The following is a 13,091-nucleotide window of genomic DNA, read 5'->3' as shown; positions in this document are numbered from 1 at the left end:
ATGTATTTTTTCTTCCTCAACTTTGAAATTGCAATCTTGGTCCTCAATAACGAGAGTTTTTAGAATCCAAATAAGTTCCAACTTTGGTCACAAGGTTTCAAGAAAATCCAAGAGATCTGGTTTCTTCATCCAAACGGAAGAGATCTATGCATCCATATCATATTAAGGAATATCAAAGCCACCTCAATCTCAATATTGGGCCGGTTTGGATGCCGAGAAGATTTTGATTTGGATTTCTCAGATTTGCAGCCCATTTTGCGTTGTGATTTGGATCCGGATCAATTCCTTGGATTTGCAAATTAGTGACTGACAGTGAAAAAGATTAGATTTCCAAATATGCTGTGGAAATGAGTAATTGGAAATCCACAGATCTGGCAGTTGCCTTCACACTCTTTGCTCCTCAACCTCTCCCCTCCACTAGGAAGTACCCCCTTCCCTCTCTGTCTCCCTCAACATGAGCTGGCGGATCTATTCGTTTTGTATTCAAAAATCAATTCCAAATCCAAATACAAAATATGAGGTGAACAAACAGCTATGGGAGTCGTGGTTTCTGAGCTCGAGCTCTGAAACCATTTCCTATTATTATTATTATAAAAATAAATCAGGTAATGTGTTTTTTGGAGATTTTATATGTTCTGTGGTATTGTTTCCCAAAAGTATGGTATGGCCCACACCATAGGATGATCCAAACTGTCCATTTGTCGGGCTACAACGTAAATAGTTTGTGCCCCAAAAATCATTTTGATAGGATGATCTTAACCCTCCGATATATAGAGGGACTGCACATTATAGAAACTATAGATAGGAGGGTTTGGATCATCCTATGGCAAAGATTATTGGGCTCAACCAATTTACGTTGTGGCCCAACAAATGGACGGTTTGGATCATCCTATTGTCTGGGCTGTACCATACTTCTTGAAAAATTAGAGTTTACACAGCCACACATCATGTATAAATTCCCGTGTTTTCTGATATTGAAAATGGGAGATTTTATACGGTGAATGTGCATGTAGATCGATGTAGGCCTTGATATTTGATCGAATAGCAGCACATTTTTTAAAGATGACAAACTACCCAGATGACAAACTATCCGTTGAAGAATCCAACCATGTCCGACCTTTCAACCTCACTGTCTGATGCAATGAATATAAGGTCCCTTTGGTCTTAATTGACAACGGATCAGGCCTGAATGTTTGCCCCCTGCTAACGTAATAGCTGAGTTGAGTCTTATAGTCTGATCATTTCTTCTCCCTCTCAGCCGGTACTTTCCTCCCGTTGGTGATAGGCAATGAACCAGGAACGAAGTCCAATCCATCTTCTGAACCAACGAGTTAATATGTACAAAAATGTAATCGATACATCGGTGAAGAAAAGCCCAACTCCTCGATCAAAGCTATCCCCTGTGGGTCCCATCCCCCATAAGAAGGGGGGAGCGCCTCAATCTAATGCTATGAAAGCTTTTTTTAGCTATACTCAAGACTAGGGCTGGCAACGGGGCGGGTCGGGGCCGAATGTTGGGGTCCCCGACTCCTTCTCCTCTGCGGGGAATTCCCCCCCTCCCCTTCCCCTCCCCGCGGGGAATATCTAATCCCCATCTCCTCCCCTTCCCCGCCCCGCGTCCTTCGGGAACAATCACTTTACTTTCTCACTTTACTTTGTTAAATGTTAGGTTTAAAATTAAAGATTTGCTAGGGACAATCACTTCAGGCATGTTGCGGCTTGGCTATTGCATGTGAGAGTAGCCACACAACCCACACATAGGCTAAGATTTTGTCTTATTCATTTTATTAACCTGGGGACAAAGGTGGTTGCTCTCAGATTCATTTAATTGATCAATAGTCCCTAGCAGATCCCTAATTCCCAATCCCACTTGCCAAAAAGTATTGTATGCGCCACACCATAGGAAGATCCAAACCGTCCATTTGATGAGCACACCATACTACCATAGGCATAGGATGATCCAAACCTTCCACTTGATGGGCACATTGTAGGATGATCCAAACTGTCCATTTGATAGGCCGCAACGTAAATAGGTTGTGGCCCAAAAATCATTTCCATAGGATAATCCCAACCCTCTAATCTATAGAGGAATTGCATATTATGATACCTTCTATAGATCGGAGGGTTGCAATCGTCCTATGGAAATGATTTTTGGGCCGCAATCTATTTACGTTGTGGCCCATCAAATGGACGGTTTGGATGATCTATGGTGTGGCCTGTAAAGTACTTTTAAATTGTAGCCTATCAAATGGACGGTTTGGATCATCCTATGGCGTAGCCCATACATTACTTTTTGAAAAATAATGGACTATCCAAGTGCACACCATATAAAATCTCATCACTCATCAGAGATATGTTGCCTTTATTTGGGGGAGGGAGATTTTCAAAGAATTTAATGTTGCCTTACAGTAATGGTTCGATGGAGAGATTTTAGGAATTTCTAAGGGTAATATACTAATATAATGAGGGACAATGCCCAATGAATTATGGGTAAAAGAAAACATAAAAAGCTATTTCAGGGACAAAACTGTACTAATGAAAATTATGAAAATTTTGGGGGAATCTTGTAGATATGTTTTGATCCAAGGGGTTTCTAGTAGTTTTCCAAAAAAAAAAACACTTAAAAAATACAAGAAAAAAATGGCATTAATGCGGGGTGGGGCCAACTCCATCCCCTTCTCTTTTCCCTTCCCCGCACCGGGGAATTTTTTAAATCCCCTTCCCCACTCAAATCGGGGAATCCCCTCCCAAGCGGGGTGGGGCGTGGTGAATCTCCGCTTTCCCGGGTGAAATTGCTAGCCCTAGTCAAGACCCTTAACAAGGGGTGCAACTTGGGTCGGGTTGAGGCCAACCCGACATGAGCTTTTAAGCTTAAAAAAATAAAAAAATCATAGGGTTTCACTCGGTTCGGGTTGCGAAACCCTCAAACCAAACGCGACCCAAACTCAACCCAGGTTCGAAAAAGTCAACCAAAACCTGAACCCGACCCGACCATCTTTTCGGGTTGAAACTGACCCGAGTTGCACCTCTACCGTTGACTGGGTTCGATCTGTGGAAGTTTCTAATCTCCACAAATAAGTAGGTCAGATCATCCAATCTATGTCAGGCCCAGCAAATGAATGGTTTAGATCACCCAAATAATGTGAGCCCACTCTATTTGTTGGCCGCACGTGACAGCACGGTTGTGCACTGTAGTATAATTTCTCTCCAACAAATACACATCCAACGGTTCACATTCGAAAAAAACCCGACCGGTTCGCCTTCGGGACCCCAAAAATAAACCGGCGCCAAGTTAACGAGAATTCCGTACGGCCCGAAGCGGGAAAATAAAACAGATTTAATCCGCGCCGTAAATTAGAATCAAATCGACGGTTTTGAATGAAATTAACATTCTCGATCCGCGTCCAAAATAGAACATCCGCGCGATTTCTCACCGCCAAATGAAAATTTTCAAATTTCACGAGTCTCTCTTTAAAAGCTGCTGAACCCTCACCACTCTCTCTCTCTCTCTCTCTCTCTGTAATGGCGCCCTCTTCTTCGAAATCAAACCCTCCAAGGACGAGAAAGAGGGTAGAAGTGGAGTCTACATCCCTAAAACGTGCCAAGGATGGAAGCGCTTTCACTAAATGGTATTTATTCCTTCAGTCTTTTTTAGGGTTTCTCTTTTATTTTTATTTTTTTCACTGCCCTTTTCATCTCTCCCTGTGTTCTCTCCTCTCTTCAAGAATCCTTTGCACTAAACGTTTTTGTTAAAATAGATGTACGTTTTATCTTTTTAGTTATCTGGATTAATCATGAAATGGGTCTGTTCGGGCCATTTTCCCCTAAATTTCACAGCGAAGCCTGCAACAAAGACGTTCCCGTTGGCCTTATCGATATGCACAATTGCAGTCTCGATTCCAAGATTAAGATGAATTTGGGTATTCATAACTTTCATTTCTCTGTAAACACTTTCCCCACTTTTTTTTTTCTCTTTAAAGATTTTTAACCTATTTAATTTCATTTTCAGAGTCTCAAGTTGTGGAAAATGTTACTGAAGTTAAGAAACCAGGAGAGAGGTACTTTTATTTTTATTCAATGTATTCCTTTCATTTGCCATTTTTTTTATCCTTGACCAAACGTTAAAAGATGGAAATTAACATTGCTGGATTTTTCCGCGCTTTTCCTTTGCCATTTTCTTTTAATGCTGATTGATAGGAAGAAAGTGGGATCTTCGGAGGTAAAGGGTAAGAAAGATAAGAAGGAGAAGAAAGTGAAGGACCCTAACATGCCTAAGCGTCCTGCAACAGCCTTCTTCATTTTCATGTACACATCTCTCATTACTCTCTCATTTATGTTTCTATTCCTGCTTGCCTTTCCAGCGTTTGCTCTTTCATATGAACCTTAGTTTCTGGGAAACAAAATTATTAAGTTTTTCAGCATTCATATAAAAATGCCAGACATCATACTGTATGTAATGAATGACTATGGTGTAGTATGTTTTTTTTTTTTTTTTTTGAAAGTTAGACAATTTTATTGATGCTATGAAAATTATAATGGGAACCCCTGGTCCCAACCTGCATTACACTAGGGTGTGGTATGTAGATCCTAAGAAAGCCCACTTTATATACGAATTTCTATGTTTCAATGTCTGTTTTATCAATTTACCATGAAATTCTTAGCTTTAAAACTCCCATGCGAATGCGTCGACTACCCTTAGTCAACTCCCTTTTACCTTGGCCGCGTTCTGTGTTTTGCCCTAGAAGTGCCGATGAATTGGTTGATCACTTAGCCAAATTAGGAGCTTCTAGAAATCATTTTATATGGGGGAATACTTACCCCCTGAAGTGTACATCTAATCCATTATTATTTAATAAAATTGTTATCTTCATAAAAAAATACAAAAAAAATAAAACTGCACCAACCAAGTTCTCGACAGCGTTGTGCCGAGTCAACTAGGATTTTCTTCGGCCACATCTTGCTCTACATTATGATGTATATGATTTAGTTACAAAGCAGTTATTGTAGGATTATGCATTTTAGATTTATGGGTGTTAGTTACTTGTTATGTGTCATGTAAGTAGGTGTTGGTTACTTGTTATATACTTATGCCATGTAAATGGATTGTTGTTGTCCCACACCTTTTGTGTTTGTATTTAAGTATTTGTATTGCAATGAAATGGGGAAGAGAAATTTACAGCAACAAAGGAAATTTTGTTTAGGAGAGTAACGATTCCTCTCGAATTGAACCATTAGGAAGTCCGGTTTCAACCACTTTCCCCCACTATGTCTCTCTTTTTCTTTGCTTATTTGTGTCATGACCAATTAGGCAGTACCTTTCCCTTGCAACACTACTAGAAAAATGTTTGCATGTATGCATTTGCTTGGGCATTTGTATGTACATATGCATGTATGTGTGGTTATACATATGAAAGACACTTTCTAATTATCTGTCTATGTATCTACATTCTATTAATTTAATTATCTAATGACAGGGATGGATTTAGAAAAACATTCAAAGAGGCGAATCCTGATGAAAAGAGTGTTGCAGTGGTATAATTTCTATCCTCAGATAGTTTATTTCTTTTTCTTTTTATGAAATTTTCTTTTTTCATATATGTCCATTTCATTGGCACTTGTGTTTATTCTAATGTTATATGTATTTCTTTTTTCTAATTGGTGGAAAGGTGGCAAAGGAAGGCGGTGAGAAATGGAAATCTATGACAGATGAAGTGAGTCTCTTCATCAATTTTCTTATTATTTTCGGGCCTATATCTTTTATTTTCTGGCTGGATGATACAATCTTTTTCTTGCTGTTTCAATATCAGGAAAAGAAACCTTACCTTGAGGTAGCTGCTAAACGTAAAGCAGAGTATGAGAAGGCAATGGAGAAATTCAATGCTGGAAACAAAGAAGTATGCTAAGGAACTTCTTTACATACTGATACTTGAATTTTCTTTCATCCTCTATACATGTTTTATTTACTACTTGTGGATTTCTCTTTAGCAGGAACAAGGGGGTTCAGATTCAGATAAGGAAGAGTAGGAGGCAGGTGGTGGATAAAGAAAAATAGGAAGCAGATAGATTTATCCAGAGGGCATTTAAGTTTTTCCCCTAGAATGTCTGTTGCCTACTTCTGTAAATTTTGAAAGAAACTATCGATGTTCAGAAGATTTTTTTTTGTTTGGATGGGATCTTCTTTGAATGCAATTTGGTTTCTTAATATGGGTTTTAGTTTTAGCTCTTTGAATGCAATTTGGTTTTAGTTCTTGGGATCTCTTGTATGCTGATCTTTGAATCCTTGCTCAAATAATGTAGCTGAATTTATGGAATTCCAATACAACTTCGATATCCTCAGTGCCCTTTTACATCATATAAATATATAATAAGAAAAGAAGCCGGTGAACATGTGGAAATTCAATTACGTTGAAATAAAACTGTTTACAGCTCTGATATGCAATAATAGAAAGCAAAGGAAAAGAAATTTGGGAAAGTATAATTGAAGAGAAGATTTAGGTTTGAATTGTCACAATGGACAGAATCCCAACCCTCTTACCTAACATGTGGTGTGGCATGATATTGTCCTACCTGTGTTGACCCATTGCTTTCTCACTTGACAGTGCCGACATGGTTGATGATGTCATATTTGATTGCTGAGTCAGCACTCTACTGACTTATTCTCATCAGCTTAGTGTTATTAGCTTCTTCCCTTGCAGGGGGGCAGAGGTTTGTCACATAAGCACAGGTTGTGGGCATAAGCAGCAACTGGGAAAATGTTGAAAGGTCTTCCTTGTGGAATCTGACCGCATAATCTGTTGGCCCTGAAGCTTGCATGCTTGATGTTTTTCAAACCCAAGAGGCTATCTGGGATCTTGCCAGTGAGTGCATTGCTTGAGAGGTCCATCCAATCTAATCTCGATAGCTGCCCAAAACCTGTGGGGATGGTGCCATTGATCCGGTTCCTTGAAAGGTCTAGCCTCTCCACTTCAACAAGTTTTGAAATTGAAATTGGGATTTGCCCTGTAATCTGATTGCTTGACAAATCAAGCCATTTCAAGCCCAAACCTTCTGGAAATTCAGGAAACCCCCCTGTAATTTTGTTGTTTGAGAGATCTAGAACCTCTAAAAAGCTATTGGTGGTCTGTAAGAGCTTTGAAATTGACCCATATAATTGGTTTGAATGTAGGTCAAGGGAGGAAAATCCATCTGGTAACACAATTTTTGAAACATCAGCTCTCAACAAATTGTTTGAGAGCTTGACTTTTTGTAAGCTCGACATGTTTGTGAAATCAAGAATGAAGCCTGTGAGATAATTATTGGAAAGGTCTATAGAATTCAAGGAAGCAGGCTTTGGAAAATTTGGGAGGTCTCCTTTGAGGTTACAGCCTGCAAGATGGACACTTGTTAGCTCTCTGTTCCTGATCCAATCAGGAATAGTCTCAAGATGTAGGTTGTTGTAGGATAAGTCTATGGACGAAAGAGAAGGGATTCCCTTTGCAAGGGCAAGTTCACTAGGCAAAGGATTTGAAATCCTGTTACTAGAAACATTTAAGTTCCATAGGTTTTGTATTTTCGCTAATGATTCTGGAATGGGACCTGTGAGAAGATTATTACTCAGAGAAAGGCTGCTAAGAGATTTTAGATTGCCAATCTGACTTGGAATAGCACCAGTCAGATTGTTATTACTCAATGACAAGTCCAATAGATTGTATAAATTACATATGGAAATGGGTATCTGTCCAGAGAAATGGTTATTGGAAAGATCTAAGTAGGTCAAATTTTGAAACTGCCCTACAAAATCAGGTATCCCACCAGAGAGAAGGTTGTTGCTAAGATCAAGAGCCTGCAATTTGTTAAGGTTTTTCAAGGTGGGTGGTATTGTCCCAGTCAGGAAATTCTTCCCAAAATTTATCTGGATCAAGTTGTTGAGGAGTCCTAAACTTGGAGGCACCTGTCCCTGCAAATGGTTCCCAGTCAATGAAAGGCTTTGGAGAAGGGGCAACTCACCTAAGCTTGAAGGTATGGACCCTTCAAGCATGTTGTTTTCAAGGTACAGCTGAGTGAGATGGGTCAGCTTTGAGAAGCTCTCAGGTATGGTGCCTTTGATTTGTTTCATTCCACTTATCACCAACACCTCCAAAAATTGAAGGCTACCCAGAGAAGAAGCTAAAACACCCTTCATGAAAAGGATAGGTTCCTGATCTTGGTTTCTCTGCAATTGCAACCCAGTGACCCTGCCAGTTGTTGGATGGCATTCAATCCCCTCCCAAGCTCCACAACAATCTGCCCCAACCCATGAAGAAAGAATGCCTGCAGTGTCCACCAAGATGCTGGCTTTGAAGCTGAGTAGAGCATTTCTATCTGCTTCTGAGCAAGTCTGAGCTAGGGTTTGAGAGAACAAAGCGGCAGAAAACAGGATGATGAAAAGCTGAAAAACCCATCTAGGTTTCTGCATCTTGGAAGTGGGTCTGAATTTTTTTGGGTTGGATTGTTGAAACTACATGGATTTTTGAGTGGTGCTGGTGGCAGAAGTAATAAAAAAGAAAAGAAAAGACCAAATCAAGTATGGTTTTTGTTCCTTCAAGCAGGGTGGAAGGTATAATGATAAAAGGGGGTAAAAAAAGGGAAAAGCAAAGAGTATGGTTGGAGTCTTTTTGAACTTGGACCTTTCATTTTATAGTCTGACGAATATAAGGAAAAATGATTTTTTTTTTTTTTTTGCATTATTTATTTATTATTCTGTTCACATGGCCACGATTGTGTCTACGCGTGAGTTTTTTTTTTAAATTCATTTTGAACGTTGGACCGTCTTGGATTCAAATTCACTATCTTAAAATCCTCAATAAAATGCCCCAGCCCTAATCTCTATATCCTATTAATTCACTAAAATTATAGAAATATAATATTAAAAAAAGAAATATAAAATTATTATTCTTTTGCAGATTACCGAATACAGTATTATTAGTATTAAAATTATTATTCATGCTATTTTACTATTTCTATTGTAGGAAAAGTTGAAACATTACTATTATTATTTGTTATATGTTCATTAAATACCAATTGCAAGGCTAATTTGATCCTTTCTTCCTTTTTATAGCTGTAAAGTTGCTTGTGATCTTAATTAAAGAAAAAAAGGGGAATATTATAGTTAATATTTGCTCATTTTCTATTTTAAAAAAAAGACTGGCTGAAAGGAAAAGCTCTAAAACAAATTTTATGCCTTCTTTAATTTGTTTTTGTAAGGGAAATGATATCAGCACTGCAATGTTTTGATACCTCTGTGGTCCTGGCTTGTCTTTTCCCTTTTAATTGGATAGGCGGATTTTAGAGTCTGGGATTTCTTCAAAACGGTAGAGGAGAGACAAGAGAAGAAGTGGACCAGCTGTCGTTTCTGATTTCTCGCCCTTCTTTCCGCCAGCAAGAGCGTAGCAGATCATCCCATGTTTCCAGGTTTTAAAAATCTCAGGATGCGAGAGATATTTCTAAAACCTAATTTTCTTACTTCAAATCCAAGAAACACTGTCAGGACAGCACACAAGAGCTTGATCATGAACCCTCTTTTACACTGTTTTCAAACTAAAACATGGATTCTAAAATACACGTATCCAAACGACCCCTAAATGACAAGAAGCTTCCGCTCTATCAAAACATTAGAGTGCTGATATTATTTCCCTTTCTTAATTAGAAGGTTAAATTGGTTTTCATAATTATTTTGGATTTCTTTTTGTGCTCTTAGCAATCTCTTTTGGGCTTCTCCCTCAAGCTCTATTCATTCTCTTTCCTCATTTTTTCCCTTCTCTTCAATAACTAATGAGGATTGTACTAACCACATCATACACGAAGTTTTCAAATGATAAAATTCCCCTTAACTACTGTAAAATATGTTAGGGGGAAGACAAGGTGGTGGTCAATATCTCTACGGCCCTGATTTTCTTGAAAGTAACGCTGGACATGAAGGGTTTTCGTTGCTTTCTCAAAAGGCCAAACTCAAAATCTCAGAGTCAAATGGGGCTAGTTTTTAGTCGGCTATCACTCTTAGTTGGATCCCCCTTGGCCTCCCTCTCCTTGAATTTGAAATCCTTTTGTGTTTTGTACTTTACTCAAAGGCACATACTTATGCGGTCCTCTCTTTCTATTATAGGTAGATATAGGGTGAGTGCCAACCAATCCCTTCATTTGACATGCTTTATCCTGCGTTGATCGCGGGGGATATCTGATTGGTCCACGTGGATCACTTATACAGCATTGTTGACGTGGACATCTTGATAAGTAAATGATGGGAAGACACATTTGTTTTTGGATTGTCCATAACAGCCCTCTTAATATTGCCATGTGTACCCGTGTAGATTGCGGTTTTCATTTATTAAAGGGAAATGTTATCAGCACCATCGTTTGAAATTTCAGTTTCGGCATATATTTCGGACCTAGGCGAAACCGAAATTTCAGCCGAAATCTTGACATTTCAGTTGAAATTGGGTAAAGCCGCTTGAAATGTCGGTTTTTTGGCAGAAATTTTGGCCGAAATTAATTTCCGCTGAAATTTTGTAAATGAATAAAATATTAATATTTCATCCAAAAATTTGGTCGAAATTACTGAAATTTCGGTCGAAATTTTGTATGTTTCGGCCATTTCGGTGTACATGTTGTTCGGATTTCGGTCGAAATTTCAAACCTTGATAAGCACTACTGTATATTGATGAGGGCACTCCTCACTTTATTAAAAGTACGGTATGGTCCGAACCATAGGATGATCCAAACCGTCCATTAGATGTGCCACAGCCTAAATGGGTTGTGCCCCAAAAATCATTTCCATAGGTTGATCTTAACCCCCCGATCTATATGGGGTTAAGATCAACCCTCTAACATTCAGATCGAAGGCTTAGGATCAACCTATGGAAATGATTTTTGGGTCATAACCTATTGAGGCTGTGGCCCATCCAATGGACGGTTTAGATCATCCTATGGTGCGGGCCATATCGTACTTTTAATAAAGTGAGGAGTGCCCTCATCAAAATTTAGTAGTGCTGATAACATTTTCCTTGATGAAAATACTAAGAATTTTTTTCATGATAAAACGGTTTCTCCATGTGGATATGAAGGTGAAGTGGCAAAATCTGGAAACAAAAGACAAGAAACTAGTGTCTCCCGCGATGAGAAGTGGCAAAAAATCAGGAAAAAGTCTCCCATTTTGAGGAGAGTTTTTTGTTTCCTTATTTTTTTTTCCACTTCTCATAGCTGGAGACACTAGTCTGTTTTTTGTGTCCGGATTTTTAGCCACTTCACCTTCATCTTCACTCGGAGACACTGATTTATCATGGAAAAAAAATCACGGCATAAGCGTAATTTAATCACGAAGAAAGTCATTAATGTGATGTTGTAAATGTGGCACAATATATAAGGCTGTTATGCTTCGTTTGGTTGCTAGTGGAAAAATGGAGGTGATATCAACTTTACCTTGTAAGTCTCGCATGTAATTTTCTAGGGAATAATGCTCTCTCTCTTCCCTCTATCTCCAGTTATAATGACGCCCCTATCTAATAAATGCTTGTCCCGTCCCTTATCTTCTCCTTTTTTCTATCAAAATCCAATAGGAATTTTTTTAGTAGGTCAGGGATCTCCTAGACATGGGTGTGTCTTCCTAGCAGGTCTCTCTAGTAGATTGAACTTCCGAGTATTAGGCTGGATTGATTGAGAGGTGGCATCGACAATTTTTTAAGGAGTGGTGAGGAGTAGTTGCACGTGGCGTGGGTTTCTGAGGTGGCACTAGACGACAAAAAGAGACATGAACATCAGTAGAGCGGGTAAGACACATGTCACATGTTAATGCCTTTGGGATGGTTTTCCTGATGGTGACCACACTAATGAGCTTCAAGTCGGGCATTGTTCAACTACCGCCGTTGGATCATTATAATGGTGTGGGTCCACATTTGATTGATCCAAATTTTGTACATTGTTAATTGTCAATTGTCATCGGGCCTCACCGCGTTTTTCTCCCTTGAAGTGGATAAATAAAATTAAGGTTGATTGAAGTAAATGTCTTGCCCTCATTTGCTTTAATAATTTCACTCCCATACTTCATTTTACCCCTTTCTCAACTATTAAAAGCCAGACGAATGCTAAACTGAAAGGTGCCATTGGAAACCCATGAGCATGGATGCCCCATTAAGTGCAGCCGAATTCAGTTTCTCAACCGACTTAAAAAATGAGATGGATCTATTCAAGGGCCCTTCTTCTCCGACTCTTGTATAAAGAGAGCCCTTGCATCTGTCAATAGAGGGGAGTCGTTACGAGTGCAGATCCACCTTAGGATGATGTAAGAGACCTAATTAATAGGCATCGACATCTATTCACCATAGGATAGACTTGATATCCTCTGTTTATGTCGACTATTGTATTTTAACCTCGGATCGAGACTTGGATAGACTTGTTATCTTCTGTTGTTTATGTTGGCCAATTAAGCTAAGGCTAATCCTAAATATTTGGAACAATTTCTTGATTTTGTGCATGTCATTCTTTCTCAGCAAACCTTTTCTCTTGGTTATAATATTATGAAACAAAATTGAAGAGCAGGAGACAAGATAATTTTAAAACAAACATAGTACTTGAGCAGGATAGCTAATCCCAAGAACAACTTATCCAAGGATTACATTTCTGTTCTAGTGGTGGACAGCCCCAATGGGGTCACCATGAGTAAATGCCCCGCAGGCACCGTTAGTTACAGTGGGCGGCGAGATGCACATGACTTGTCATTAGAGCTTCACTGGCCTGTTAGTCTTCATTGTCACACTCTTAAGCGTGACCCATTTTTCTAAGTATAGCCACAAAGGACATCATTTTTCTGTTCCAAACTACACTCTTTTCTCCAACCCAATTATTCAAGACACCCTCTTTCCTACTTTTGTTTGATTTCCATGAGATGTAAACTGTTGGTCAATCTCTGTCGCTTGCCATCTATGTGGACTTAAAAAGAGTGGCAGGTCAAGATGGGCTGTCCATCACCAAGTCCAACTGGCTGTTGCTGACAGCATCCCACTATTTTCGCCCATAATTCCGCCAGTTTCCTAACATTTTGAATGTCAGGAAATTGGAATTAATGAAGTCGAGAAATAGAA

General features: G+C 39.1%; 2 protein-coding genes across 3 annotated transcripts; one reads left to right on the top strand and one right to left on the bottom strand.

The window, feature by feature from the left end:
* The first annotated feature begins 3,469 nt into the window (after positions 1-3,469).
* Positions 3,470-6,330, top strand: LOC143886887 (high mobility group B protein 7-like). 2 transcript variants are annotated; one of them, XM_077391055.1, is made up of 8 exons: positions 3,470-3,629; positions 3,838-3,920; positions 4,010-4,058; positions 4,198-4,305; positions 5,475-5,532; positions 5,667-5,711; positions 5,808-5,894; positions 5,989-6,330. In XM_077391055.1, exons 1-8 carry the CDS (start codon positions 3,523-3,525, stop codon positions 6,022-6,024), a joined length of 573 nt encoding a protein of 190 aa, XP_077247170.1. In that variant the 5' UTR covers positions 3,470-3,522; the 3' UTR covers positions 6,025-6,330. The 2 variants fall into 2 exon arrangements, with proteins under 2 accessions (XP_077247170.1, XP_077247169.1); XM_077391054.1 differs by having other exon boundaries at positions 5,986-6,330.
* A 45-nt stretch (positions 6,331-6,375) lies between these two features.
* Positions 6,376-8,642, bottom strand: LOC143886886 (uncharacterized). The gene has a single exon (XM_077391052.1). It carries the CDS (start codon positions 8,432-8,434, stop codon positions 6,677-6,679), a length of 1,758 nt encoding a protein of 585 aa, XP_077247167.1. The 5' UTR covers positions 8,435-8,642; the 3' UTR covers positions 6,376-6,676.
* Between the last annotated feature and the right edge of the window lie 4,449 nt (positions 8,643-13,091).

Source organism: Tasmannia lanceolata, unplaced genomic scaffold, assembly GCF_043159265.1.
Source record: "Tasmannia lanceolata isolate RefF3 unplaced genomic scaffold, GAP_Taslan_0.1 ptg000011l, whole genome shotgun sequence".
Classification (NCBI taxonomy): Eukaryota; Viridiplantae; Streptophyta; class Magnoliopsida; order Canellales; family Winteraceae; genus Tasmannia; species Tasmannia lanceolata.
The sequence above is the reverse complement of the archived record's forward strand: the minus strand, read 5'-3'. Positions and strand labels throughout refer to the sequence as shown.